Genomic DNA, 25,419 nt, shown 5'->3' on the forward strand with positions numbered 1-25,419 from the left:
TTCTTTAAGCAGTACTTCCCCCTTTTGGATATTTGACTGCACATACCAAGTGGTATAATAGTTTCCATCTTCTAATGATGGAACATATATATAGATATATATATTTTTTTTACCTATCCCTGGAGCAAGTAACAGGAAGAGAATGGGCGAACTGGCTGCACGAGAGAAAAGATAATGGGAGTTGGGAGCAACATAGGAACCTGCTAAACCCTGCTGTCCAGATTTGCCCTAGTATGCTGGTGGTTGGTTTATCCCTCTTCTCTTTTAACCACTCACAGGAGAGGGGCTGGTGCACTCTGATTCACAGGGAATGAACTCAGGATCTCAAGACAAATGAAAACTGGAGGTATGTATCATTAAAGTAGCTATAAAACTCACACCATGATCTCCCTTACGTCATCTCTTCCAACATAAAATAAACAGTGTCAAATGTTTGTCAGGTATTTTTTTTAAATCACTGAAATGTACAGTCATCCATCAACACTTTATGTAAGAATGTAAGAGGCTAATCACTGGGGACTGCTGTTTGAGTTTAGTCAGAGTCGAAGGCTCAAGAATCAAGACCCTTAGCATCTCAAAGTACATACTAAAAACAAGAGGCTGCGTGGAGTATGTGCATTATGGCTGATTCACCAGGTGGTAAAAAACAAGAGGTAAAATTCCTCTTTTTGATTGTTAATTGACCATCTCTATTCCTCCAAAGCTGGATTAGGATTGCAAACAGCTTTCCTCTGAGATTCTGCTGTTAATTGAGACTTACAGTATTTTTGTGTCTCTGAGTGCTGAGTGGGAATAGTAAACAAACAAACAAAAAAACCAAACAAAAACAACAGAAAAAAATTATATTACACTTGATTTAAGAAAAACAAACATTTCAATGAAGTCCATCTGTAAAGAAACATTCTTGGGGAAAGGTTTCAAGAGGTGGGTGGGTGTGTGTGTGTTTGTGTGTGTAGGGAGTGGAGGGGATTTTAAAAGGAGAAGCACTTTCCTGCCTCACTTTATTAATAATAATAATAATAATAATAATATTAACAATAATAATAAGTTTAAGGAGCTTGGGTTGTTCTCCATGTCCCCGTCCGAGTCTCCCTTAAGTGCCTCCTGCTGGAATGAAGTAGGAAATGAAAGGTTGGGTTTGGAGGAAAGGGTCTGGTTAACCCCCCGAGATGTATATATAACATTTAAAAGTGACAACATTGGGAGCTGCAAACAGTGAGGGGAAACATACATCTTAAAATAAAATAAAGATAATTCACTTTTACACAAATTCTGTCCATGTGGTGTGTAAAGAAAGTAAGGCTCTTTTTAATTATGAAAAGATTTTTGTGCATGTTTCCCCTATCCCCAAATCCATTTTTAGATGAGTTCTATTGTAAAATGTTCAAGATTGTGAAGAAAACCAAAACCCAGAACAAAATGAACCCAAAAAAAGAGAAGACCAGGTTTTCTAAAAAATAAAATAAACCAAAGAAAAATTCCTCTAAATCTACAGCAATATTTTAACTGGAAAAAGGTCCATTTTTCTCTGGTTTGTCAGTATAAAAGGTTCCTTTATTTATATATATTTAAGTTTTTAATTGCAAGTTCATCTTGCTCATCTTCTCATGTAAGGTCCATTGAGTGACTGCTTGGGCACACCAGCAGCATTCATGTAGCTGTGATGGGAGGGGCCAGTGTACATCATGTTTCCATGAGGGTTTGGCTGCATAGGCTGCTGGGTATAGGCCTGGCTCCCCATCATTCCCATCTGCATCTGCATAGGATACTGTGCTGTCTGGTTCATGTAGGCAGGGTTACTATGGTAACTGCTGTTCATCATGGGCTGTGTCATTCGATAGCTGTTCATGGCATTCAAGGTGTTCATATTCATGGAATTGACATTATAGGTGGGGGTCGGCATCAAATTAACCCCCATGTTCATGCCACGCTGAACAGCCAACGCACGCGGGCCGGCCTGCATGGCAACCGCTGGTGGGCTGCGGCCGTACAGCTGCTGCTGATGCGCAGCCGCAGAGGGCAGCGGCGCCGATTTGGAGCGGATGGAAATGTGCCCCTTGACCGGCATTTGCCCTTGCAACCTCTGTGTGTGAGGAATGCCAATGTTGGTGGCAGACATGTTGCACTGTAGCAGAGGTGACGTGAGGTTCATGGTGGTGGAGGCCAAGTTCGGGGGCGGCGTCATGGTGGCTTGTGCTTGAGGGGTCCCAGCTAATGGATGAGACGGAGCCAGCTGAGCCAGCCCTGTGTTAGACAAAGAAACACTGGTTGCATAGGAAGTCACAGCAGGAGAATGGCTATAAGGCATGGCATGAGGGTCCATAATGGTGTTAGTCAGCTGCTGCAACTTGGCTAAACTGAAGGTGGCTGACGGTTGAGAGTAGCTGCCAGCCCCGAAGTCCCCCGGAATCCGCTCATAAATGCTTATGTTCCCCGTGCTTCCCGATTCCGGAATCTCCATGATCATGGGTGCGGGAGTGAAGCTGTTGTTCATGCTGCACTGGGACAGCGGGGGCTGCTGCTGCGGCGGCGGCGGGGGCTGTGGCTGCGGGGGCTGGGGCGGCGGCGGGGCGGGCGGTGGCGGCTGCTGCGGCTGCTGGGGCGGCGGCGGCTGCGGGGCCGGCTGCGGCGGGGGTGCGGGCTGCGGCGGCTGTGGCGGCTGCTGCGGCGGCGGGGGCGGCGGCTGCTGCTGCTGCTGCTGCTGGGGTGGCGGGGGCGGCGGCTGCTGCTGGTTGCTTGGAGGCCTCTCCACCACACAGCTCTGAGGTGACTTGATGTTGCAGTTGGCCGCGGCGGGCTGCACGCTGTTCTGCTGCATCATGCTGCAGCTGTTGCCCATGCTGGCCATTTGCTGAGTGACAACACAGCTGTTCTGGGTGAGGCTGCCGGAGGATGCCAAGCCGCCGTAGGAGCAGCTGCTCTGCGAAGAGTTATTCCCACAGATGCTGCCGCCCATGGTAGAATCGTAACTGCTGGGGTTCTCGTAGTTTTCCGTGGTGCTCTCGATGCTGCCCAGGTCACTGAAGCCACTGTCCACCACCTGCTGAGAGTGGTCTGATACGGAAGGCACATCCATCATGGGGCTGGTCTCCATGTTCTGCATAGAGGGTGCGGACAGGGATCCTTGTTCCGGGCTGATCTGGGTATAACCACTTTCGAGCGCAGGCACGTTGGGACTACTGACCGAGCGGACCGACTGGCTGGGATGGGACTGAACAGAAGAGATTGGACTATTATGTTCCGAAGCATGGCAGTCTTCAACCATGGACATCTGAGGGTCTTCGTCAGCCTGGGTGTAACTCTGCAGGGTCTGACAGGCTGCCAGAGTTTCTTCACAGTCCTGGTAGGCTCCCTCGTGCTCGTTACTCTCCTCTTGAGTCAAAGACTGCACTGCTTGCACGGTTTCCAGGTCCAGTTCACTATGAGGAATCTCTTCTTCCTCTTTCAGCTCAATTAATTCTTCCTTAGAGTTTGAATCTTCTTCATGATCATCCTCAGACCCTGGCATATGCTCTGATACCATGGATGTTTCATGGGAAGTCTGTTCTTCTTCAGAATCTGGGTCTGTTTCATCTTTATCCTTTATATTCTCCCTACTTCTCTGCATGTTAGTATCTAAAAAAGACTCCTGACCACCGGGCTCCTCCTTGACATCTTCTCTAACGGGCTGCTCCTCTAGCTCTTTTTTCTTGGTAGATTCCAGATGGCCATCATCTTCATCATCCGCATCATGGTCTTCATTCTGGTTTGTCTCTACAGCCACTTCATCCTCTTCCTCTTGCTCCTGTTCTTCCAGTTCTTGTTGCTCCTCTTCTGATTGCCTCTGCTCTTCTAAAACACGGGGCTTCTCTTCCTCCTCTTCGATCTCGGGTTCTTTCGTTTCGGTCTCGGGACTGTTGCTATCCACTGGAGAAGCTGCTCTAACTTCACTGCTGGTTGTATCTTCTTCTTCTCCCTCTTCAACCTCTTCTGCTTCCACGTGCATCTCCTCCTCTTCCTTCCTTTCTTCAGTTAAAGGCAAGTCTTCTTTTGGTTCAACAGTTTCTTCATTCTCTTGAAGTTTGGGTTTACGTCCCGGTTTAGGAATGGGAACAATGGGCTCAACAATGCATTCTTGAGTAGAAATGGGTATGATTTCCCGATTCAACTTAAATCCTGGTTTGCGACCAGGTCTTTTCTTCCAGTGGATTGGTTTGCGGCTTTTGCCTTTGGGCCATCCCTTTTTCTTCTTCATAGGTGTGGATGTATCTGGCTCAAGCTGAGAATCCTTCACATCACATTTTCTCAAGAGCGATACTGGCTTTAGGATAGGAGTATCTATACAGGAGGGATTAAAAATAAAACAAAACAACACATTAAAAAAAAGTTACAAGATTTTGTATTTGTATGTACCAGTGCCTTTTTCTGAGATCACATGTGCAACAGAAACGGTTTTATTAATCATCACAAACTTCTGATTACCTTCACTTTCAAGTTAAGAATGTAAAGGGGAAACCTAATAATGACCTATTCTGAAGTCAAGCAGTGAGTTGGCAGAACAAGGAAAGAACCCAGGTCAACACTCTTTGCCTCCCACTACTTAAAACCAGTTCAGGTTTATCATCCCCAACTTTAGAAAGTTAGTCTACAGGTCAGTGTTCTCCTCTAGAAAACGGAGACAAGCGGTCTTTACTGTGTAAGTAAAAAAATCAGCTCCTTTCTTTATTTTTTCCTGTTTGCAATTTATATTCTCTCTCTGGTTTCCTTATTATTTCAGGTAATATCATGAGTTAATTACCCCAGACCATGACTGAACAATTCTACATGAATAACTGCTCAATTGATGTTGTGTTTGTATGGTAACAGCCGCAAGGCATTTAGTACTAGACAAATACTGACCTGAAGAAAAAGTGGAAGCACCAATGACAATGATTTATTAGAAATAAATTTCACATTAGCATTATTTTCTCCCCATTACTTTTTTCTATTTTTAAAGATTGTAGTAAACTACGCATAGCAGAAAATGTAGCACTTCAACCAAGTTCAGGTGTCCGGTGTGGTACGGCATTAAGTACATTCACATTTCCCATTAATTTTTAAAGGGAAGAACACCAAGGCAAGAGACAGGATTTTGAGGAGGAAGCTAAAAAGGCACGGTTGGCAATAACGTGAAAATAAAGACATGAAATGGCCCCATCAGAGAAAATTTGTCCAAGTCAACAAGAATTTAAACAGGGGATATTATTTTAGTCTACAATGATCCAAGAGAGAATTTTACTGAAGGGCCAAATTTACACAATAAATCTTTGGTTTCCCATTATATACCTCAAAGTGTAACACAATAAAACTGCGGAAAATCACTCACAGCAAAGCACTCAGTCATTTTATCACTATATTACAAGTATTTCTTAAATAAAAATGTGAGAGCGGAGAAAATACAAATTTCAACTGGATATGAAATTGAGCAAATTTGATTTTTAAAGAATAAAAATCTCAATTAATTAACAAATAAATGCTATAATTCCATCAAGAGTGGACGACTAGATTACTTAAAATTCACCCAGCAAAGTAAAAAAAAAGCACTGTCTGATCCCCCCACCCCCACTCCAGTTAAGGCAAACACCGCAGATATAGGCAGCATGAGGCACTGGCAGAAACTTTAGGGTAGGATGTAAATGACTAGTCTGTGACCCAGCACACATACTGGCCACCAGTTTCTTTATTTCTAAATGACAAGGCTATTTAAAAGTAAATCACCAGATTCTACACTATGCCATAAAACTTAACCACCCTGAGGCACTGTTACCATTTTTATCAGAAATTTACTACTCGCAGAGAAAGGCACATTAGAGATATGATTCAGAAGGATTCCTGATCAGGAATCCTGAAGCAAGTCCAGTTTATACGAATCTGATCTTATTTAAGAACCATCTTCCTAGGGGTACCTGGGTGGCTCAGTGGGTTAAAGCCTCTGCCTTCGGCTCAGGTCATGATCCCAGGGTCCTGGGATGGAGCCCCACATGGGACTCTCTGCTCAGCAGGGAGCCTGCTTCCCCCTCTCTCTCTCTGCCTGCCTCTCTGCCTACTTGTGATCTCTGTTTGTCAAATAAATAAATAAAATCTTTAAAAAAAAAAAAAAGAACCATCTTCCTAGCATGTATCCACTTAACAATATTTATTAAATGCCTATTTTAAGCAGTCAGCATACAACAATTAGACAAACAGGTAAGTACATGGAGTGTACCTTCTAGTAAAGGGTTATTATTTCAATGTTTTCCTGATGCTAAGTCCAATACATCCATTTACTAAAGATTCAGATAATGGCTGAGAAAGGATTAGGCCAAAAAGAATAATTTCCTAAGAGCAAGATACTTTCTGCAGAGGCAAAAATTGGTCCTATGTTGAAGGGGAAACTAGAAAAAAACTTTAAAAGGACAGAGGGCTCAAAGAAAAAATGGGGATGATATACTTGACACAAATTCTGAGAGGTTACCAAGTTGGCCGTCCTTTACTTGCTTAGTGGGGAGAGTCGTTTTTTCAGCCTTTTGGTGGAAGGGTGTGCAGCTATCACTTACAGCCTGTTTCTTTAAAAACAATAAAACTACCCTAAGCAACAGTTCTGTAAAACATACCATCAGCATCATCTGACTCTTCATCATCATCTTCATCTTTAGATTTCCTCTTAGAAGAGGACCGACACCTGAGCACATCTTGTGAGGAGAGACGACGGAAGTATCCTCTAGAGAAGAGTTCACTTTCATCCTCTTCCTCTTCCTCTTCATCAATCTCAAATGTAGGTTCTAATCTTGGCATTGGCCTCTCAGAGTCAGAGTCTTCAAAAGGTTCATCTAACACCTCCGTGGTCTCAGAAATAGTTTCTGTGACCACACTGCTGTTGTGGTGTTTGCGCTTTCGGACTCTCCTCCTTCGGTGAAGAATTGGTTTCTATTTAAAAGAGGAAGAACATTAACGTATTTTATTTACAGTAAAGAATGCTATCATTTCTATTAACATAATGAATAGTTTTTGAATCTAACAAAATAAGCATATATAAAATGTGTATACTGTTTGCCAAGAGACATTTTGAGTATTATTTCAAAATACTACAGTAAGATGCTACACATAGTTATCACGGAAAGATGTTGGATAATTGAATAAAACTTTATAAAAGGCATGCCCAAAGAGGAGATATTATAATTCCCTTATTAATAGTTCAGTTACATTTAAATGCCTATTTCAATACTGACATGACACAGAAGCTAGTCCTTTAACATCTCTTTACCTCAAGACAAAAAAAACCAAAAAACAAAAAAAACCCCACTTTATCTCATAGCTCGTAACAGATACAACAAAATGATAAAGACGATGCACCAGAAATGATCTAATCCAATCCCTCATTCTATAGAGGCGAGAAAGGTTACAGGGCTTGCTTAAGGTCACATATCCATCCAGTCAGTATAGAAATGGTTGTAAAATATAGTCTCTGACTCCCAGTCAAGAGAATCTCTTTAAGGACGTCAATTATTTTGTGCATGATCTCACTGCCTGTTACAATATTCTCATGTTTACACAGGGAAATAGCAAACCTTTTATCTTATAAATAGGGAATACAAGCCTGAAATGGCAAAGATACATTCTTCCTGAACATGTAATGAATTGCAGAGTTGGCCTGTGTTGAGTTTTTCTCCACTTCAAATTTAAATTTACTAGTCCTTTTAGTTGAGAGTACAATTTTCAAACCAGGTTAAGCATGTCTGACTATGCTCTTTGGAAAAATGGCTGACTCTAGGACTGGGACGTGAAATATACAAGATGAACCAAGAATATCCTGCAGTACTAGAAAGTTAAGGAAGTGCTCAAAACAAAACAAAAAATCCTTACAATGATGATAGTATGCATTACGTTAAAGGGACATGGGAGCAAAACTTAAAGACTCCTAATGGTCAACGCTGGAACAATCTGAGCAACAAATTAAATCACGTGGTACTGCTGGGTATAACTCAAAGTATAAAGTAAATATCTGAGTATATGCTGGTATAAATAAGTGCTTGAATAAGTAAAGAGATGGGTGGGAATGGCAATGACTACCTACCTTCCAAAGAGTACAGTATAGGAAAGGGGAAAAAAGGAGTGACTGATTTACAGTGGAGAAACCTGACAAACACAACCTCAAACCTGTTGATAAAGGCTGATATCAATAGTGAAAAGTCATACTGATAATAATACTATCATGTTTGGGGTGTGTGTACGTGTGTATACATACATATATATATCAGACATCCTTTATATGATGTGGTAAGAATGACGCTGTACCTCTGTGGTCTTCTTCCCAAAAACATATTACCCCATTCTAATATTATGAGGGACATTCTAAAATACCTAGCCAGTAGTCATCAAACTGTAAAGGTCATCAAAAACAAGGAGTCTGAAAAACTATCACGACCAAAAGAGGCCAGAGGCATGACTAGTATGTGTAATGTGGTGTGCTAGATGAGGTCTTGGAACAGAAGAAGGACATACGGGAAAACTGAGGAGATCTAAATGAAGTATGGACTCAATTTAAAAAAAATACTAGTTCACTATTCGTGGCAAAATACTATACCAATGTAAGAGGTTAACAACAGGGGAAACTGCCTGTAAGGAATACAGGAACTCTCTGTACTTTCTCTGCAATAACTGCATAAATCTAACTGTTCTAAAATTAAAAAGTTATTTTTTTATATATAGCCATGCTTTTTTTTCCCCCCCATAAGGTTCTGCTAAGGAAAGGAACAGTTTCACTGCTTTGGATGAAAGCTGTCACCCCGCTACTCCGAGGTGGCTCATCCAGGGGGCTGGGCTCTGGCTGGCTTGTGGCAATGCTTTAAGTTCACTCCACAGCCTGGGACAGTTCCGGCAGACAGTTTGCCAGAACTCATGATCACAACACATTTATAAACTGGCTATCATTCAAAATCTGCAAGACGACAAGATAAAGTTGAGAAAATATTTTTAAAACCAAGTTAAGTTGAACGACTGAAAGAAAAAAAGGGAGAGATGGAGAGGGGACAAGAGAACACAGGGGAAAAAAGTCCCACCCCACCTACGACGAAGAGCCTCTCTGAGCACCCTGACCTAGGGCACTGCTGTCCATCAAGCTGTCAGATACTTTTCTCCTTTTCTAACATAGGCATTTCTAATTTATACGTACTTTTAAAATACTTGACAAATCCCTGAAAGTCAAGATTACCACATCAAAACAGCAAGCTGAAAAACAGTTTGTCAGCCCTTAAGTAAGTTTATGACGTCTACGTTCATTCCCATGAACCACAGGAGCCATATCCACGTTTCAAATGTTCACTGGGAAGATCATAAGCTACAATATACTGAGACATAAAGTCTAAAAAATTAACACACTAACAATTTCTATATTTACTTTTTCAGAACTCCATTATAGACAGATGTACATAATAAGCTGCCACTGGGGAAAGAACAGACGAGTCAAAAGAAGTCAAAAGAAAAGCCTTACTTTTCTCTTCAATGTGGGCTTTGTAAGAATTGGTGGGGAGCTGGACCGAGGACTTTCTGGCTCTTCTTCCTCCTCACTACTCTCACTGAAGCCTCTGAGGAGAGCCCTGTCACCATCGCTATAGCGACGGGGCAGTCTATCATTGCCTTCTGGTAATCTACACTTCAGTGCCTCGGGGCTCTTCTTCAGCTGTCCTCGCCACAGCTCAACCCCCTCACTTAGTCTTCTTTTGGGCATGTCTGGCTTCCCATCCTGGCTTGGCTGCTCCTGAGAGGCTGCCAACTGCTCCTCACTTTCAGTATATTGTTCTTGGGAGGTTTCTGATTTTTCCTCACATTCTCCATATTGTTCCTGAGGAGTTGATGTCTCTTCCAAGAGCAGTTTAGAATCTTTATCACCAAAACGTTCCTGGGTTTTTCTGTTCTTCCTCCCCCAGCGGCCTCTACGGGATGGCTGATTATTTACAGGAAGACTATCACGGGGAAGGACTTGTTTGTTCAGACGTGCGGAACTGGCTGGTGCCGTGACTTCTGGTTTCTTTTCACTTTCTACTGAAGAATAAGAATCTTGTTCTTTGTTCTCCCGAGATGCAGACTTTCCCACCTGATTTCAGAAAATAAAACCATGCTGATTAATTTTGCAGTCTTATCTGATTATACCTATGTGACCTCTTAAATACAGAGAAAGGAAACCGAGCTTTAAAAAAGAAAGTATTATTTGATAGCTATCATGAATATTTCTCATGTGTTAGGCACTGTTTTAAATGCTTTATAAGATTCATTTAATCCTTACAACAATACTATGAAGTGTTATTATTATATCCTCATTTTATAAATAAGGTAAGTGAGGCACAAGAAATACAAGTAACTTGCCCTAGGGCATGCAATGGCAAATGTGGAAGCTGGGATCTAAACCCAGGCAGTCTGACCCAAGAGCTAGTGCTCTTAGCCACTATGCAACCCACCTTCAAAAGACAAAGTGAATAGCATTGTTCTTATAAAGGTTAAGTGATATAATTTACCAAATTTCTCAGCAATAAAATTTATAAACAGAGAGGAGATGGGTTCGGGGGCATGGGCAAGAGAAAGGGGGTGTGAGAAAAAAATGAAAGAAAATGTAATTATTTTGATCTATTTTTATTCTGAATATTTAATTTCATTTTTAAAATTAAATTACATTAAATGGGCGTGAAACTGTGTTTATCAAAGGAGGACATAGATTTTTAAAGGACGAAAGCACAGCTTAAAAAAAGAACAGAGAAAGATATGCATCACATGAAGAAAAATACTGAACACTAAACAATGTTTTACAGTCCCTCATTAACTCTTTAATGGCTTAAAGACATTTGTGTACCCACTGAATTATTTAGTGCTCTACTAGAAAACATACACGTTTACATTATTTCCTTAATGTTTTATTTTAAGGAAAAGGGATCTTCATTTTATTTTTAACAATGGTCAGAATTAAGTTAGATCCAGATTCCTCAATTACTGCCACACAGCTTAAAATTTAGCCGTTTATCAGCACTCTGGTATGGAATTCTTAGTTCTAAATAACACACTGTAACAAATTTGAAGGTCTCCAAATGATCCAAGGCTTAAAAATATACAAATAAGTAAACAAAACCCAGTCTTCCTGAAATCTCTATCACTGAAATCAACTGAAATTCTAATGTGAATTGACTGTGTTGGTCTAAGTTATTGTAACACATTATCACAAATACTCATGAAAACCAAAAATAGAGCCTTCTGTCATCAAAAAGAGAGACTACTCATGGCCTTACACTTGTCTCTAATTCTCTTTCCTGGCACTGCGGCTCTTCGTTTTCTCCTTCCTCAGCCTCCTCTTCTTCCTCCTCGGAGACAACAGAATTGGAGACAATGACAGGAGTCCAGCGCAAACATTCTGGATCTACATCTACAGGTCGCAAATTCAGCTGAAGCTTTGCCATGTGATCCTGGATAAGTTTTTCCCGGCGAATTATCACAAATCTGGAACCAGAGCAAAGTTTATAGCAATCAACGACGTACAAGGAGTATCTAACCATGAATATGGAGCTATAACTCCCAGAAAACCTTGGAGATGATGACAAATGCTTCAAAAACAGCCCACCTGGGAGCATGAAATACAGAAATATGCCACCATATGAGATGGTTAGGAAATATGAAGTTGGCCAGCTACTTCACGCTCAATGAGAACAATGTATGAAGTGATGTTAACATTCACTGTCTCACACTTCCCACCTCTGCAATTGCTGCTACTCTCCTGTATCCTATCTCCTAACCTCCATCTTTCCAGCCCAGTGCCTCCTTCCTTTCTCTGTGATCTTTTCCTGACCCCTCTAGATAAGGGTGAGCTGACATTCCTTTAACCTGTATTTTGTACCACTTTATATAGAAATAAATCATGGATATATTTTATTAGACGTTATTTCTAAAGTCGTTACTTCTTGTATTGTGAAGGAACTCCTAGTATTAGAAAAGAAAAGCCTCTACAGCTTAGGTCCAAAAGTTAGAAGGAAGACGAGAAAAAAACAGTTTTAAAAAAAATGTGGTCAATGGTATCAAATATCATAGAAACAAAAATGGTGTCTCAGGATCACCAAATGTACCACTTACATTTGTTTATGCCCTTTCACTGATAATCTGGCTGCCTGATCCAAACATCTCCATCTAATTATCTTTTGAAAGTATACAAAGGGATGTGATACTCACTGGTCACTACGGAAGTCCAGCATTCGTAGGTGGTGGAGTGTGGAAGTAATGTCTTGAGGGCAAATTCCAGTCAACTTGCTTAACTTTTTAATGCTGATTTGTTTGTCATTTTGGTGATAAAGGCACTCCAATATTACACTTTTCCAATAAGCCATGTAGGAAAGACGACCTAGATCGGATAATGGTTTCTCTGGAGACCCTGCTTGGCCTTCACGCTTTGATAACAAATAACCTAAAGAAACCCCCAAATCACAAATATGTCAGAGAGCCTAAAATAGGCTAATTCACCAAAATAACAGTTCCCTCTTCCACAACCAATCTAAGTAGTATAGAACAAAACTGAAAAATTATTTCATCACACATTTGCACAAGATTATGTAATCTGTATATACCGAACATTAGTTAAGTATTACTTTGTCCATACGTACTATAAATCACATTGTTAAAATATTCAAATCGTTAAAAAAAATCAGAGGATTTCATATTAATATGATGCATTAAGATTAAGGTAATAATGCTTTTTATTTTATGTGGGGAAAACCTCCCTTGCATGTTTTATTAGGACCACCAGATGGCAACAGCTATACCTGAACTGTTGAACAATACAAAAGAATGCCTTCGTTTTTTAGGTAATCCTATCTGTTAAGACTGTGGTTCTTCTGTGAGTGAATCAGATGGCAATTTCTCACTTCAGCCAAAGCACCCTTCACACTGACCTTTCACCCTAACTCTTAGTGAGCAAGGATGTCAGCGTGAGGGTGTCCCTGCGAGTGTATGGTGGTATCTGTCCTCCTGTCTAGAACAGGACTCTCAAAAACAGAAAAAGCAAGGTATAAATTCTAAGAGCAGTGACAATGTAGATGGCAGAAGAAATGCAGTTTTTTGTCATCAAACTACTAAAAGCAGTCTGTGAATGGTTATGTGGGAAAATAAAGATTACATTAGGAAAAGCAAATGAAAACAAATACTGCAATCGGAGATTGCTGGTTGTGTATCACAAAAGTATAACTAATTAGCATAATAAAATATTTTCCCCTAACTTTGCTACTTAATGGCAAAAATGGCATAACACATCCAAACATGAGTCCTTTTTCAAAACAATATATTGATATTAAAGGAAATAATCTGAGTTGCACTCTCTACTACTAATCTAAGAAGGCCAAGAAAACATACAAAATAATCAATGGCACATATTTCCAGTAAAATATGGTCAGGAGTACAGTCTCTGAGAATTAACTTCTTAACACTAATGATATAATCATCTAATATTTAGAAAAACTGCCTGTATCAAAATATTCCCTCAAAAATCACTGTTATAATTAACATAAAATCTATTATAAACATATACTTACTTTCTAAGCAAGAATATCAACACGTAAAACAAAATTCAAATTCTATAATGACTTTTTAGAGCTGTTTAGCTTTCACGTCTGATTAAAGTATTTCCTATGCCATTTATTTTTAAGATTTTTTTAAGGTGCACTGCGTTGTTTCAACCACTAGGTAGAGCCCGTAACTAAAAAGTTACTAAAAATTTTCTCAGATTATTAGGTAACAAATATAAGGCAAGTGCTGTATTTCTTTACTGCACTAGCTTAAGTAGTTATACAATGTATTGAGTATTGCTGTGAGTTAGAATTATCATAAAAGTAAGTTCCACCTGTAAATTAAGAGTTGAAAATTCAAAGTATTTGCAATAGATCACACAAAGCTGGCATTTGGTATATGCTATTTTAAAATACTTCATGTCCAATCAAAAGAAAAAAATTCATGACTTTAGGTTTCCAAAGTCCCATACTGCAGTATGACGAAAGATACTAGGAACCAATAAACATCTACAAATCTCTAAAAATATATATATACAGAAGGTCCACAAGAAGAGATAATGAAAAATTATATTATTATAATCCTTACTGAAATCGATGAGAAACCTGCCATAGCCCTTACGCTGGTATTGGGGAAGAATCATTATACAGGAAACGTTGTACTTCTGTTGGCAGTGCTTTTCCTAGTAAAGAAGATTTTAGAACAACATGCGAGTAAGACTGAATAATAATGTTATTAAGAAACAAAGACTAACAATCAAAACCAAAGCCCTGGTCCTTTGAGAATAGCACGCATATCAAGAAAAAAAAAAAAAAACCCCACTGGGAGGAGACAGGACAATGTTAAGTCATTGCCATTACCCACAAAGCAACCTTCCCAGGAGAGTAAGAATAAAATTATGCCATCTAACACCATCTGTAACTCAGAAACAGTATGCCACTGCCTAAAATGCGCAGAGGAATCTGAGTCCCAATCAATCTGCAAAGCTATAAATGATGAGTCAGTGTGGCACTCTAAAAATGGGAAAATTCATCTATCACTCTAAAGATTCTCTTATTTCCTGCTCTGGTGCTACATAGGGCAGTCCCATCTTCCCATTGGTTGTACCTAACTTCACAAAAAACAATCTCAAAATGTCGGGTGTAGACACATTTAAAACTCAGGTAATATATGTAAAAGTATACTTAACTGGTATACTTAAAGCTGGTATTTCCATGTAACTATTTCATACACGTAAGATTTTTTTCATAGTCTAGCTTAAATAAAAGTACATCTTTATGTTGTTTGACTACAAAAAAAAATACCTTTTGTTCTCCCCAAGAGAATGGAAGATTACAGGAAGGAGAGAAAATATCCTTGAATAAAAATGGCATCTTATTCTTATTTCTATTCTTCAAATTTAAACTAGAAGAGAATATTTAAACTGAGGAGGAGCTCACAGAGGTAATGACTGTGTTTATTTCACAAGTTCATGGTAAGTTATTACCGTGGGAATAGAAGTCTTTTAAAAACTTTTTCTCTTGAGTATAAATGGCAGCCCATGTTCCTAGGAGAGTACAGTATGTTGAATGTTACTAAGCACCTTCAAGCACTTGGTACATTTCTGAATGTTCCTTCTATTTTCCTTTCCAAAAAGTTAGATGGTACCCAGAAGGTGCTGCATTGTGTAGTGTCTCCAGTGAGAACTGACAAAGTGTTTCAGATTTCCATGTGAATTCAAACAAATTTTAAGCTGATATACTTACTTTAGAAAAGTAGCCAACAAGGTGGCAGCCCTTCACATCATTCTGTGTTAGTACATAAAAAAGAAATGGCTCCACGTCATAATAGAGTGTTTTGTGGTCAAGAAACAACTTTGCCAAGAGACACAGGTTCTGACAATAAATGGTACTCACATTCCCATCAACCTAGAGGAAAATAATAGAACAAAATCATCAGGAAAGTGGCTCTTTAGTTCTAGAATAATAATACACATCATTTACAAATATCTGTGAGTATCCACAGCCCAGTCTAAGAGAAGCTATCGGTGACCAGAACCTAGAAACTATCCTTTCAACAGCAGAATTAGGGTACCTGCTGTTTTAAGACAACTGAGCATATAAAAATACTGTACTTGAACAAAGTATGATTAGCTAGACAGGGAAATGATGACCCTTTTAAAAATAGCACTTCGGGGGGGGGGGGCGGCTGGGTGGCTCAGTGGGTTAATCCTCTGCCTTCAGCTCAGGTCATGATCTCAGGGTCCTGGGATCGAGCCCCGCCATCTGGCTCGCTGCTCAGCAGGGAGCCTGCTTCCCCCTCTCTCTCTGCCTGCCTCTCTGCCTACTTGTGATCTCTATCAAATAAATAAATAAAATCCTTAAAAAAATAAAATACATTTGTTAAGTAAAACAAGGTGTAACTACAGCCCTATCTATGCCAGCAGCCAGAAGCACTGCAGTCTGACCACCATGATCAGATTTACCCCCAAACAAAGCTGTTTTCAGGAATATTAACTATTGCCAGAAGCGCCAAGCAGGTTCCCTAGGTAGGAACCTGGCAAATGAGATATTTCTTGGAATTGGGTTGGCAAGATCAGGAGCACTACAGGGTATTTCTCCTGACACACACCTGTGTTGCTGGGACTTGCCAGAGCTTGTTCTTTTATGCAAAGGCCAGTGGATGCCCACATTAAACCCCAAGACACTGACATTTCAGGACAGAAACCTACTCAAGAATTTCAGTAACTTAGTATTACTTCTTTTAAAATACACAACAATATGTGCTTAAGGTGAGAAGCAGTTTGCTCTTGGGTATTCTGAAACAGTACTGTACACCACCCCCACCCTCCTCCCCGCAAGGTGAAGAGCTTCACTATTGCTCACCTAAAATGAAGGTGTAGAGAAAATCAAGAAAGTTAGAGACTGAGCAGATCCCAACAATCAGAAATCCTATCATCACAGTCATTAACAGAACTGAATACATGGCAGGTACTCAATTAACACCTGGCAATGACACCACAGAATTGAGGATCAAGAAGCTAGAAACCCATGACTAACAACACAGAATCACAGACACAGCCTAAGTCATATCCTCATGATGAAGCGAAAAAATATATATATTTTTGTATCTTTACAAAATAAGGTGTACTATGGCTATTAAATATACCTCTACAAAATATTCCTTTAAGTAGAACAAGAGAAATTTTTTTCATTTAAATACTATTTCATAGATTCTAAGACAATTTTATCACATCTAAACATAAACAATCAGTTGGCATTTTATGCCAAATGAAATCCTGAAGTACAGAATAATTTATTCTGAGATCAAGCTTGTGTGACCTTGGTACCATTTGGATTGGCCTAATTCTGCTTCTCATCGTAATAGCTGAATTACTGGACTCAATCATGAGTACAACAGTAAAATAACATTTCAAAAAAACCCAAGTACAATTAGATACAGAACAGATGGCACTATATTTGAAATGACAGGAAGACAACTATAAAACATCTACTTTACCTCAAAGACAGAAATATTATTTTTTCTGTAAATCTCATTGGCAGGAGGATGGAACCAACCACATTTCTTCATGTGCTGCTGGAGAATAGTTCTACTTTTCATATATTTTAGACAGAATTCACAAAGATACAATTTAGGCAGCCTGTAAATAACAATTAAACAAAAAAAGACAGGGCTTTTTATAAGTCTGTAAACTTTGACAACTATCCTTTTTGACTCTCATTACTACTCAAGTAAGAAGGTGGAGAATGTATTGTCATCCCCATTAATCAAATGAAAGAGAGAAAACAAACTATAAAAATAAAACTAATTTGGTTAATGGCATCCAACTAATTGTTAGGAAGGCAAGGGTGAGAAGTAAAGATACCCAATTCGGAGATCTTCCTATTAGACTAATACTTCCCAGGCTTTTTTAAGTTACCCACTTGGCAGACAATGAAAATCTCATATTCCTCCCTCCTTGATAATCTCTACTAAGTAGAAAATACAGCCTGCCTTCAGAACACCCCAATAAGTGCAGATTTTGTCAAGGTATATATTCTGTCTTCCTTTATGTGATCATTCCTCCATTTTTTATTTTTTTTAACAACATGGATCTGGACTGTGTGAGTCCACCCATATGTGGATTTTTCTTGGTAAATACAGTACAGCAGTATAATTGTATTTTCTCCTCTTTATGATTTTCTTAACATTTTCTTCTCTCTAAGCTTACTTTATTGAAAGAATATAGTATATAGTACATGTAACACAAAATATGTGTCACTTGACTGTTTATGCTATTGGTAAGGCTTCTGGTCAATAGCAGACTATTAAGTTTTAGGGGAGTGAGAAGCTATACATGGATTTCTGACCGCATGGGGAGGAGGTGCCCCTAACCGCAGCATAGTTCAAGGGTCAACTATACTACTGTGTCAGACCTTGTGCTAGGTGCACTAGGCAGAGAGTGCTGAGTAAAATGGATATAAAGTGGGTATTATAAAAGCAGACTTTATACATCTTAAGTATAAAACTATAATAATACGTCTTTTCAAGTTAGGACATACTATACTACCTCCTTCCTTCTACCCCTGAAATTCTGGCTTTGCCTCTGGTTAAATACCCCATCAAATCCTGCAACTTAAAAGTCTATCATTCAACAAATGAAATATAAGTTAAAACTGTTCTTTCAGATGTTCTGTTATGAATTTATATTTATGCAATAGTCATGCTATTTTAGCAGTTATTTAACAGGACTTCTTTAGCTCTCTTTTATGAGGAGCTAAGACAATAAAGTGATTGGATCAATTCATAAAGTAATGGAAATAATATAACCTAAATTAAAGGCCAGTGGCTTTTATACCTATTTTAGTCTAATCCGGAAAACCATGTGGCTCTTCTATTACAAAATATACACCTCACTTATCCTCAGTACAGAGACTTCTCTGCATCCTGAACTGTGTCCAGAACTGGTCATGTCTTGGTAATCCAAGATCTGATACTATCATTAAAAACTGCATATACAAAAATACTAGATATGATGACAAAACCTATAACCCAAACACATTAGTGCATTTTCTCTCAAATAAATAAGTTAATAAACCTCATTAATTTAGTTGCTATCAGTTTGGATAGTTAGGCTTTAAAAAGATCACACTAGAATTGAAGAAAAAGTAGATTAACACACAAAAATGTCTAATTGAAGTGTGAAGACCACACTATTTTTTCAAGTACTACTTTAGAAGCCACTTTTAAAACATAATTATATTTTATCTGAAAACATTTAATATTCAACTGAGGCCTTTACCAAGGTGTACTCATGGAGCACTAGTTCTGTACGTATTAAGTGTTTCACGCTCAAATAAAGGTGGAAAAAGGCATTAATGTGACTTTTTTCCTTCTCCCCTGGGAATTTACACTGTATATTCATTCTTCCTATACAACCACATAACTTACTTTTAAAAACTGTCACTCAGAGCACACTAAAAGCTTCCAGAGAACTGCTGAGGTATAATATTTCTAAGTCTCTACAGTATCTAATACTGGTTTCCAAAATCTCTCATATTAGACAAACCAATACAACCTGAAGTTATGTCATTAGTACAAAAGTCATTCCAAAATAATGTACTGAGTAAAACAAATAACAACTGACACTGCAAATTGAAGTCAAGAAACAGGAGCCAAGACCACGGAAGAGAAAGGTTTCCTAGGTGACTTTGCTTATTTCCTTTGCATGCTGCCTCAAATTCCACTGCTCAGAGAATAGCAGTCTATCTATAGACTAGACAGCTTTTTCCTTCTTTACCACCAGAATTGAAAAATCTCAGAACAAAATGGCCCCAATTATAAATTTCATCATCTAACGTGGGCACCAGATATACTAACTGAGTCTCAGAGCTGACCCACAACTGCCAGACTATTTTCCTGAATATGTGGATTTTGAGTAATTTCTTCTTCTGAAAAGGACAGGAGGAGGTTCTCCCTGGGTAATTAATGGCAGCCTCCTTCTTCTAATTACCTTATCTTTATTTACCTGTGCTATATTCTCAATGAGGAGTTTTAACTTGTTGCAACACAAAGATAAAAAAGAATCTGGGAATACAGTTTAGTCTTGAGAGCTAAATATTACAACTAAGTATTTCCTACAATGTGAATCTGAGAAACATAAACAAAAGCCCGGGATAAAAGGAAGGGAGGGACAGACCACTAAACTTTCCAGATTGTGCTAAAGATAAATGCCAATGTTAAAAGCATCAAATTTAACTTTCAGGTCTTGGTACAAAGACATGAAAATAAAGTACGACTTATTTCGTAAGGTCAATGAAAGAAGATCTAATTTTTAAAGCTCTCACAGTAAGCAAGTTGTTCAAGAAAACCCAAGAAGGAACGAAATCTATAAAAAAAAATTACTGCCAAATCTTATCTGGTAAACTTTAAGTACATGCTATTTCCTTGGAATAGCAAGGTGTATGGTATTTTCTTGATTAAAAAAAAACTTCAGCAAATCTTAGTATGCCAAAACTAATAAAGTAAAAGTGAGCATCATAATCTACTTGATTCCAATTCAGTTCTTGCTGAAAACATTTTAAAATAAAGCCTCTTACTTTATTATAACCAAGCCCACTGGGATGACACTGTTAGTCTAAAGGGAATCATCTGATAAAACTCCTAGAAAAACAAAATGTTTTAATAATAGTACTTATGGCCGAAGTTCTTTCATTAAAAAAACACATCATACAGAAAGAACATCAGATCACACACAATGAAGTATAGTTATAGAGAGTATGAATATTCTTAGCCCTAAAGAATACTGCTGGGTGTTGCTTTTTGTCATTGTCTTCCTGATAGAGCACATAGGCCTCGCTGCATCATGGGGTGTTGCTTCCATATCTGGAAATGATTCTAGAGTCAGCCACTCTGCTGATACCCTTACATGTGAAGTCAGGACTGGGCCACAACTATATGCACTTTAGAAGCATTGCCTCTCTTACTTCTGGGTTGATGTAAATATTCTTCCCAGGAACTCCCATGGTATGTTCTCGGCTTCTAAACATTGCCCAAGACAGTAGCAATTTGTGTAGTCTTTATAATAGATCTACTTGTAGTAAAATTTTAATACAACAACAAAATTCTATCAAGTTTTACTTAAATCAAAGATTATGGTAAAAGCCATGTGAGATCAATGTGGATACAGATGCCATATGGAGTAGTGCAAGCTTGGTGGTTAAAGGTTATGGCTATGTGGTAAGAGAAAAGTGAGATAAAATCCTGGTCCTGCCACTTATAAACTGTATGGTCTTGAATATGTTTGCTGGGCCCTGATCTGGAAAATGAAGGCAGTAATAGCTACCTTTAACAGAATTATTCCACAGATTTTTAGTTCAGTACCAAGCTCAATGATAGTAACTAAAGCTACTAATAATTTATGATTAATATTATGAATAGTTTATTCTCCTTTCATTCATTTTATTTCATCATTTAATGGTCACCCAAAGTCCTTAAGGATCCTGGTCTTTAGTAACTGGAGCTGTACGTAATCTAGGCATTAAGTCAAGTCAGGAACAGATCAAAAGGGAGGGGAAACTTCCCAAGCTCCTCAATTACATGGAACTCATCCTTTAGGATTTCAATATGATCTCCTTGCAAAAAGGTTATTATGAAGTTCTAAACAGTTCAGGAGTAGGATATCCCATGATCACAGTTATTCCTGCCTTCAGCCTATTTACGTCATGTTTTAGAAGGTTCTCTATGAACCTGTCTGCCATATATGAGCATCACATGGCTCTGCTGGAGAAATTTAGGGTTAAAACTCTGGTTTATACTATTCCAAATCGTACTGTTCCAAATGAAGCAAAATTAGTGGCTTTACTGTTGTTGTTTCATTTTGTTTTGTTTTTTAGGTCAGAGATGCAAGATTAGTTAACATACGATGCACACACAAATATCTAGATATTATGGGAAATAACGCACAATCCCACTTCCCAAAAGATTTTCCTTTTGGGATCTTTTCTTTTTATTTGCTGTTATTGTTCTGTTCTTGCATGATTCTGAATTTTTCAAAAAGTGTTCAAAAATGTTAGTATTAAGAAAATAACTCAGAAGTAATTTAGTGCAGTCATTAACAACGTAAGGCCACAGGTTTTCTTGGTCCTATAATTCTCTGAATATCCAGAACTCTTGAGAAATTGTCTTAAGTACCTGAGTTCTGTAAGTAGTAATTTCCTGCCCTCTTTTAACATATATAAATATATAATCACATATCATGTAATCTTCTTTTAACAAACTCATGTTAATTTTCGTTATTCCATGATATAAACAGAGTGCTGCCTTACAGATCTAACACAGTGTTCAGGGCTAACTAACCCTACAATAATTGGCTCTCAATCGCTGTTTCATGAGCTTGTGTGTTAGCTTCCTGAAGTTTGGCTTTCTCTTTTTTTTTTTTGGTTGCTGAGGTCTGTGTCCATAATAACATTCTCACTCCTTTTTTTTCTACTTCTGCTTACATCTGGAAACCAGTTATCAAAGTATGTGGAAAGAAAAAGTAAAAACAATACTGAGTTTTAGTTTTTTTTAACAAACATACTAGCTTATTCCCAGCTTCTGGAAATAAACCATGTTATAGCACTCTCTATACTGTAAAACACTAAATAAATTAATAACATAATTACCTGTGCTAACATTTTGGAGTAGGACTATTACTAGATAGGTAAAAAGCCACATAATGAGAGTATTCTGAACATGAGTTTAACTCATAGAGCCCTTATTATTCCTTACAACACTCTGCTAAATGGGAAACCTGAGGCTTAAGTAGTTTACAAATTAAACAGAACATTAATGTGACTGCTATACTACAAAGTTTAATTTTTTTGACCAAACTTATTTTTCAACTCTTTTAATTTCAATGCTAAAGGAAAAAAATATCTGACATTACTGAGTGATTTACATGTTTTAATTCATGTTTTAATGACCACAATGAAGCCTCTGAGGTGAGTATTATTTTTACCCCCATTTTGCAGACGAGGGAACTGAGGTACAGGCTAGCTGGGTAACTTCTAAGGTTATACAGCTTATAAATGTCAGCACTGAGTCATGAAACCAATTTGGCCTTATTAAAAATGCTGCCTCACCCCAAAAAGTTGGTGACTGATTACTTTCTATGTCTGGAAACCCAAGCTACTTACATGTAGTAGTATCGCATACCATTTGTCCAATTATTCCTGGGAAAACCAACCATTCACTAAGTTTGTTAAATTATAAAAACTGAGATAAAAGGCTACTCACTGAAACTTTATTTACATGTAAGTAGTGTGAAGTATGAAGGCAATTTCTCTTAAAGAAAAAATGTTCCCCTTGTCGTTCTGACCATGTGTCAGGCCAATTTTAAATAACAGCTTTTGGACAGGTTACAGAAAAGAAAATCGAAAGCCCACTGGGATTAAGTGGTTGCCAAAATATGCTGTTACTATGGACATTTAAGAGTCACCAGTTTCCTCAAATATACGAAGATGAGCGGACTAAAATGTCCTCAAGATCTAGCTGTGAGTTCTATGAACCTAGAAACAGAAGGTAAAGGGTCTCTGAAAACATACCTTGAGTATTCTTGAGGATATGGGGAGGAGTACCAGGTGTGAATTTCATACTTCCCAAACTCAATGACAGAGGGACAGCGGACTTGTGGATCAGGGGGACCAGTCACTCCAACTTTCTGTACAGTCAAAAAATACATCACAAAAGTCAGCTAAATGAAATCTACTAAGATACTTAAAAAGCTGAAATTAAATGTTGTCTTCTCGGGATTCAGAAGAACAAAAAAAAAAGCCAGGAATGAACTAACAAGTTTTGAAACAAGCTGTATTATTTTTTTGTAAACAGGGTATTCAAGCGGAGAACAAAAAATACTAATAAATCTTTTAGAACCAAATGCAACCGGTGTCATTGCATTTTCCATATTTAATAAGACTGCGAATATTTTCCGCAATTAAACTCACTCTCTTAATGACTTAGTTGTTAAAGAGAAGCTGCTGACATTTGGGGATGTAAGACAAAGAATAATTTTTTTTTTTTTTAAAGATTTTATCCATTTATTTGACAGACAGAGATCACAAGCAGGCAGAGAGGCAGGCAGAGAGAGAGATGGGGAAGCAGGCTCCCCGCTGAGCAGAGAGCCCAATGCAGGGCTCGATCCCAGGACTCTGGGATCATGACCTGAGCCAAAGGCAGAGGCTTTAACCCACTGAGCCCCCCAGGTGCCCCGACAAAGAATAATTTTTAACAAGGAAGGAGAAGGAGCTCTGAACACTTGCCAAGGTCATACACACACTGCCTCACCAGACAACAGAAACAACCCACTGAACATGTGAGCACATAGAGAAAAGAGTGACTTTCTGGTTTGGGAAAGTATGTAATATTAAAAGAATAAAACAAAACAAGTATCAAAAGAGTCTTCAATTCATTTTACACTGCCCTTACAATTCCCTTCATAAGTAGCTCTTTATAGATTTAATCAACAACAACAAAATGCTGTTATACACAAACTGTTACCCCTTTTATCTACCTTCTGTTTATAATGAAAACAATCTCTATGCCCCCGTCTCTGCAATAACCTGAACTACATTATCTAAAAGAAGAAGAATTTGTAAAGCCTTTATGACTTCCACGCCAGCATTTTAAATATAAGCCACTGCTGAAGACTACAAAGATAGGTTTTAAAACCTTATATTCAAGGGCAATTTGATTTGCTCTATAATCAATAGAGGAAAATATTCATACACATATATATGTATATGGGTCAGTATATTATGCATATAACATACTGTCTATTAATGGATATGCTGTAATATATTGTAATATAATGGATATTCTATAAACATTAAGACTTAGCACTGGGGTGCCTGAATGGCTCAGCTGGTTAAGTATCCACTCTTGGCTTTGGCTCAGGTCATGATCTCAGGTTGTGGGACTGAGCTCCACATAGAGCTCCATGTTCAGCTCAGAGTCTGCTTGTCCTACTCCCTCCCCTCTGCCTCCTCCCCCACTCTCCCTAAATTAAATAAATAAATAAAATCTTTAAAAACAACAACAACAACACTGACTTAAGAAAAAGAATTTAGTCTAATCAAATACAGTATTAATAACCTTTCATCAAAAGAATAACCAATATTATCCTTCAACTTTATGCTTTAAAAACTAGAGAAATTTATTTAAAGTCTCTTGTTGGAGCCCACAGATACACACAGCCTCAGATTCCCCTACACACTGACTTAACAGAAAAGATATTTTTATTCACTGTTTTATGTAAATTCATAGGAAGAAGCCTCTTCACTACAACTAACAGGAGACCTCTCCCCGGCCTTTCTAATCATTCTTTTATAAAAAGGCCAAGGGACTTATCTGAGGTTTCATACTGGAAGACAGCCAGGAAAAACCTCAACCTCTTCCTTAGCCATCTCAAAACAAAAGACAATCATTTTCAGTTGGATCAATTGTGTTATGACACCAAGGAGTACTGGGGCTCTTCCAAATGCAAAAATCATTAAAAACAAACACACACAAGACAAGGTTAAAATAAGATTTTTTTCATTTCTCGAAACCAAATTAAAACTTTGTAAAAAGGCTATAAAAACACTGTTTTTTAAACTACCTTCCAGAATCAAGTACTCTAATTCATAAAGCAGCATCTTTTAACCTAACTTTAATGCTCAAAATAACAAGATCAATAGTATAGAAAGTATCAGAATAACCAAGTAACAGAAAACAACTTCCCGAGCCAAGGATTAGATACAAAGCACAGAAGCTGAAAAGATGCACCTGCTGAGGCACTGCCTGTTGTTTGAGGGCTTTCCCATCAGCTGCTCGTCGCTCTTCCAGGCGGATGCCCGATGTAAAAGTGGATATCCAATTCCAGTATAACTGTTT

General features: G+C 38.3%; 1 protein-coding gene across 1 annotated transcript in view; it reads right to left on the minus strand.

Moving 5' to 3' along the window:
* Nucleotides 1-1,289: 1,289 nt before the first annotated feature.
* The window catches only part of KAT6A (lysine acetyltransferase 6A), a 114,448-nt gene continuing 90,318 nt past the window's right edge, over nt 1,290-25,419 (minus strand). Inside the window, exons 9-17 of the mRNA XM_080797494.1 lie at nt 23,094-23,209; nt 17,026-17,167; nt 15,273-15,434; nt 14,116-14,209; nt 12,202-12,433; nt 11,271-11,478; nt 9,488-10,090; nt 6,612-6,924; nt 1,290-4,317 (exon numbers count right to left, since the gene is read on the minus strand). Coding sequence (XP_080653620.1) covers nt 1,598-4,317; nt 6,612-6,924; nt 9,488-10,090; nt 11,271-11,478; nt 12,202-12,433; nt 14,116-14,209; nt 15,273-15,434; nt 17,026-17,167; nt 23,094-23,209 — 4,590 coding nt within the window. The 3' untranslated portion in view covers nt 1,290-1,597. The remainder of the gene's footprint in view (nt 4,318-6,611; nt 6,925-9,487; nt 10,091-11,270; nt 11,479-12,201; nt 12,434-14,115; nt 14,210-15,272; nt 15,435-17,025; nt 17,168-23,093; nt 23,210-25,419) is intronic.

Source organism: Martes martes (assembly GCF_963455335.1).
Source record: "Martes martes genome assembly, chromosome: 2".
Classification (NCBI taxonomy): Eukaryota; Metazoa; Chordata; class Mammalia; order Carnivora; family Mustelidae; genus Martes; species Martes martes.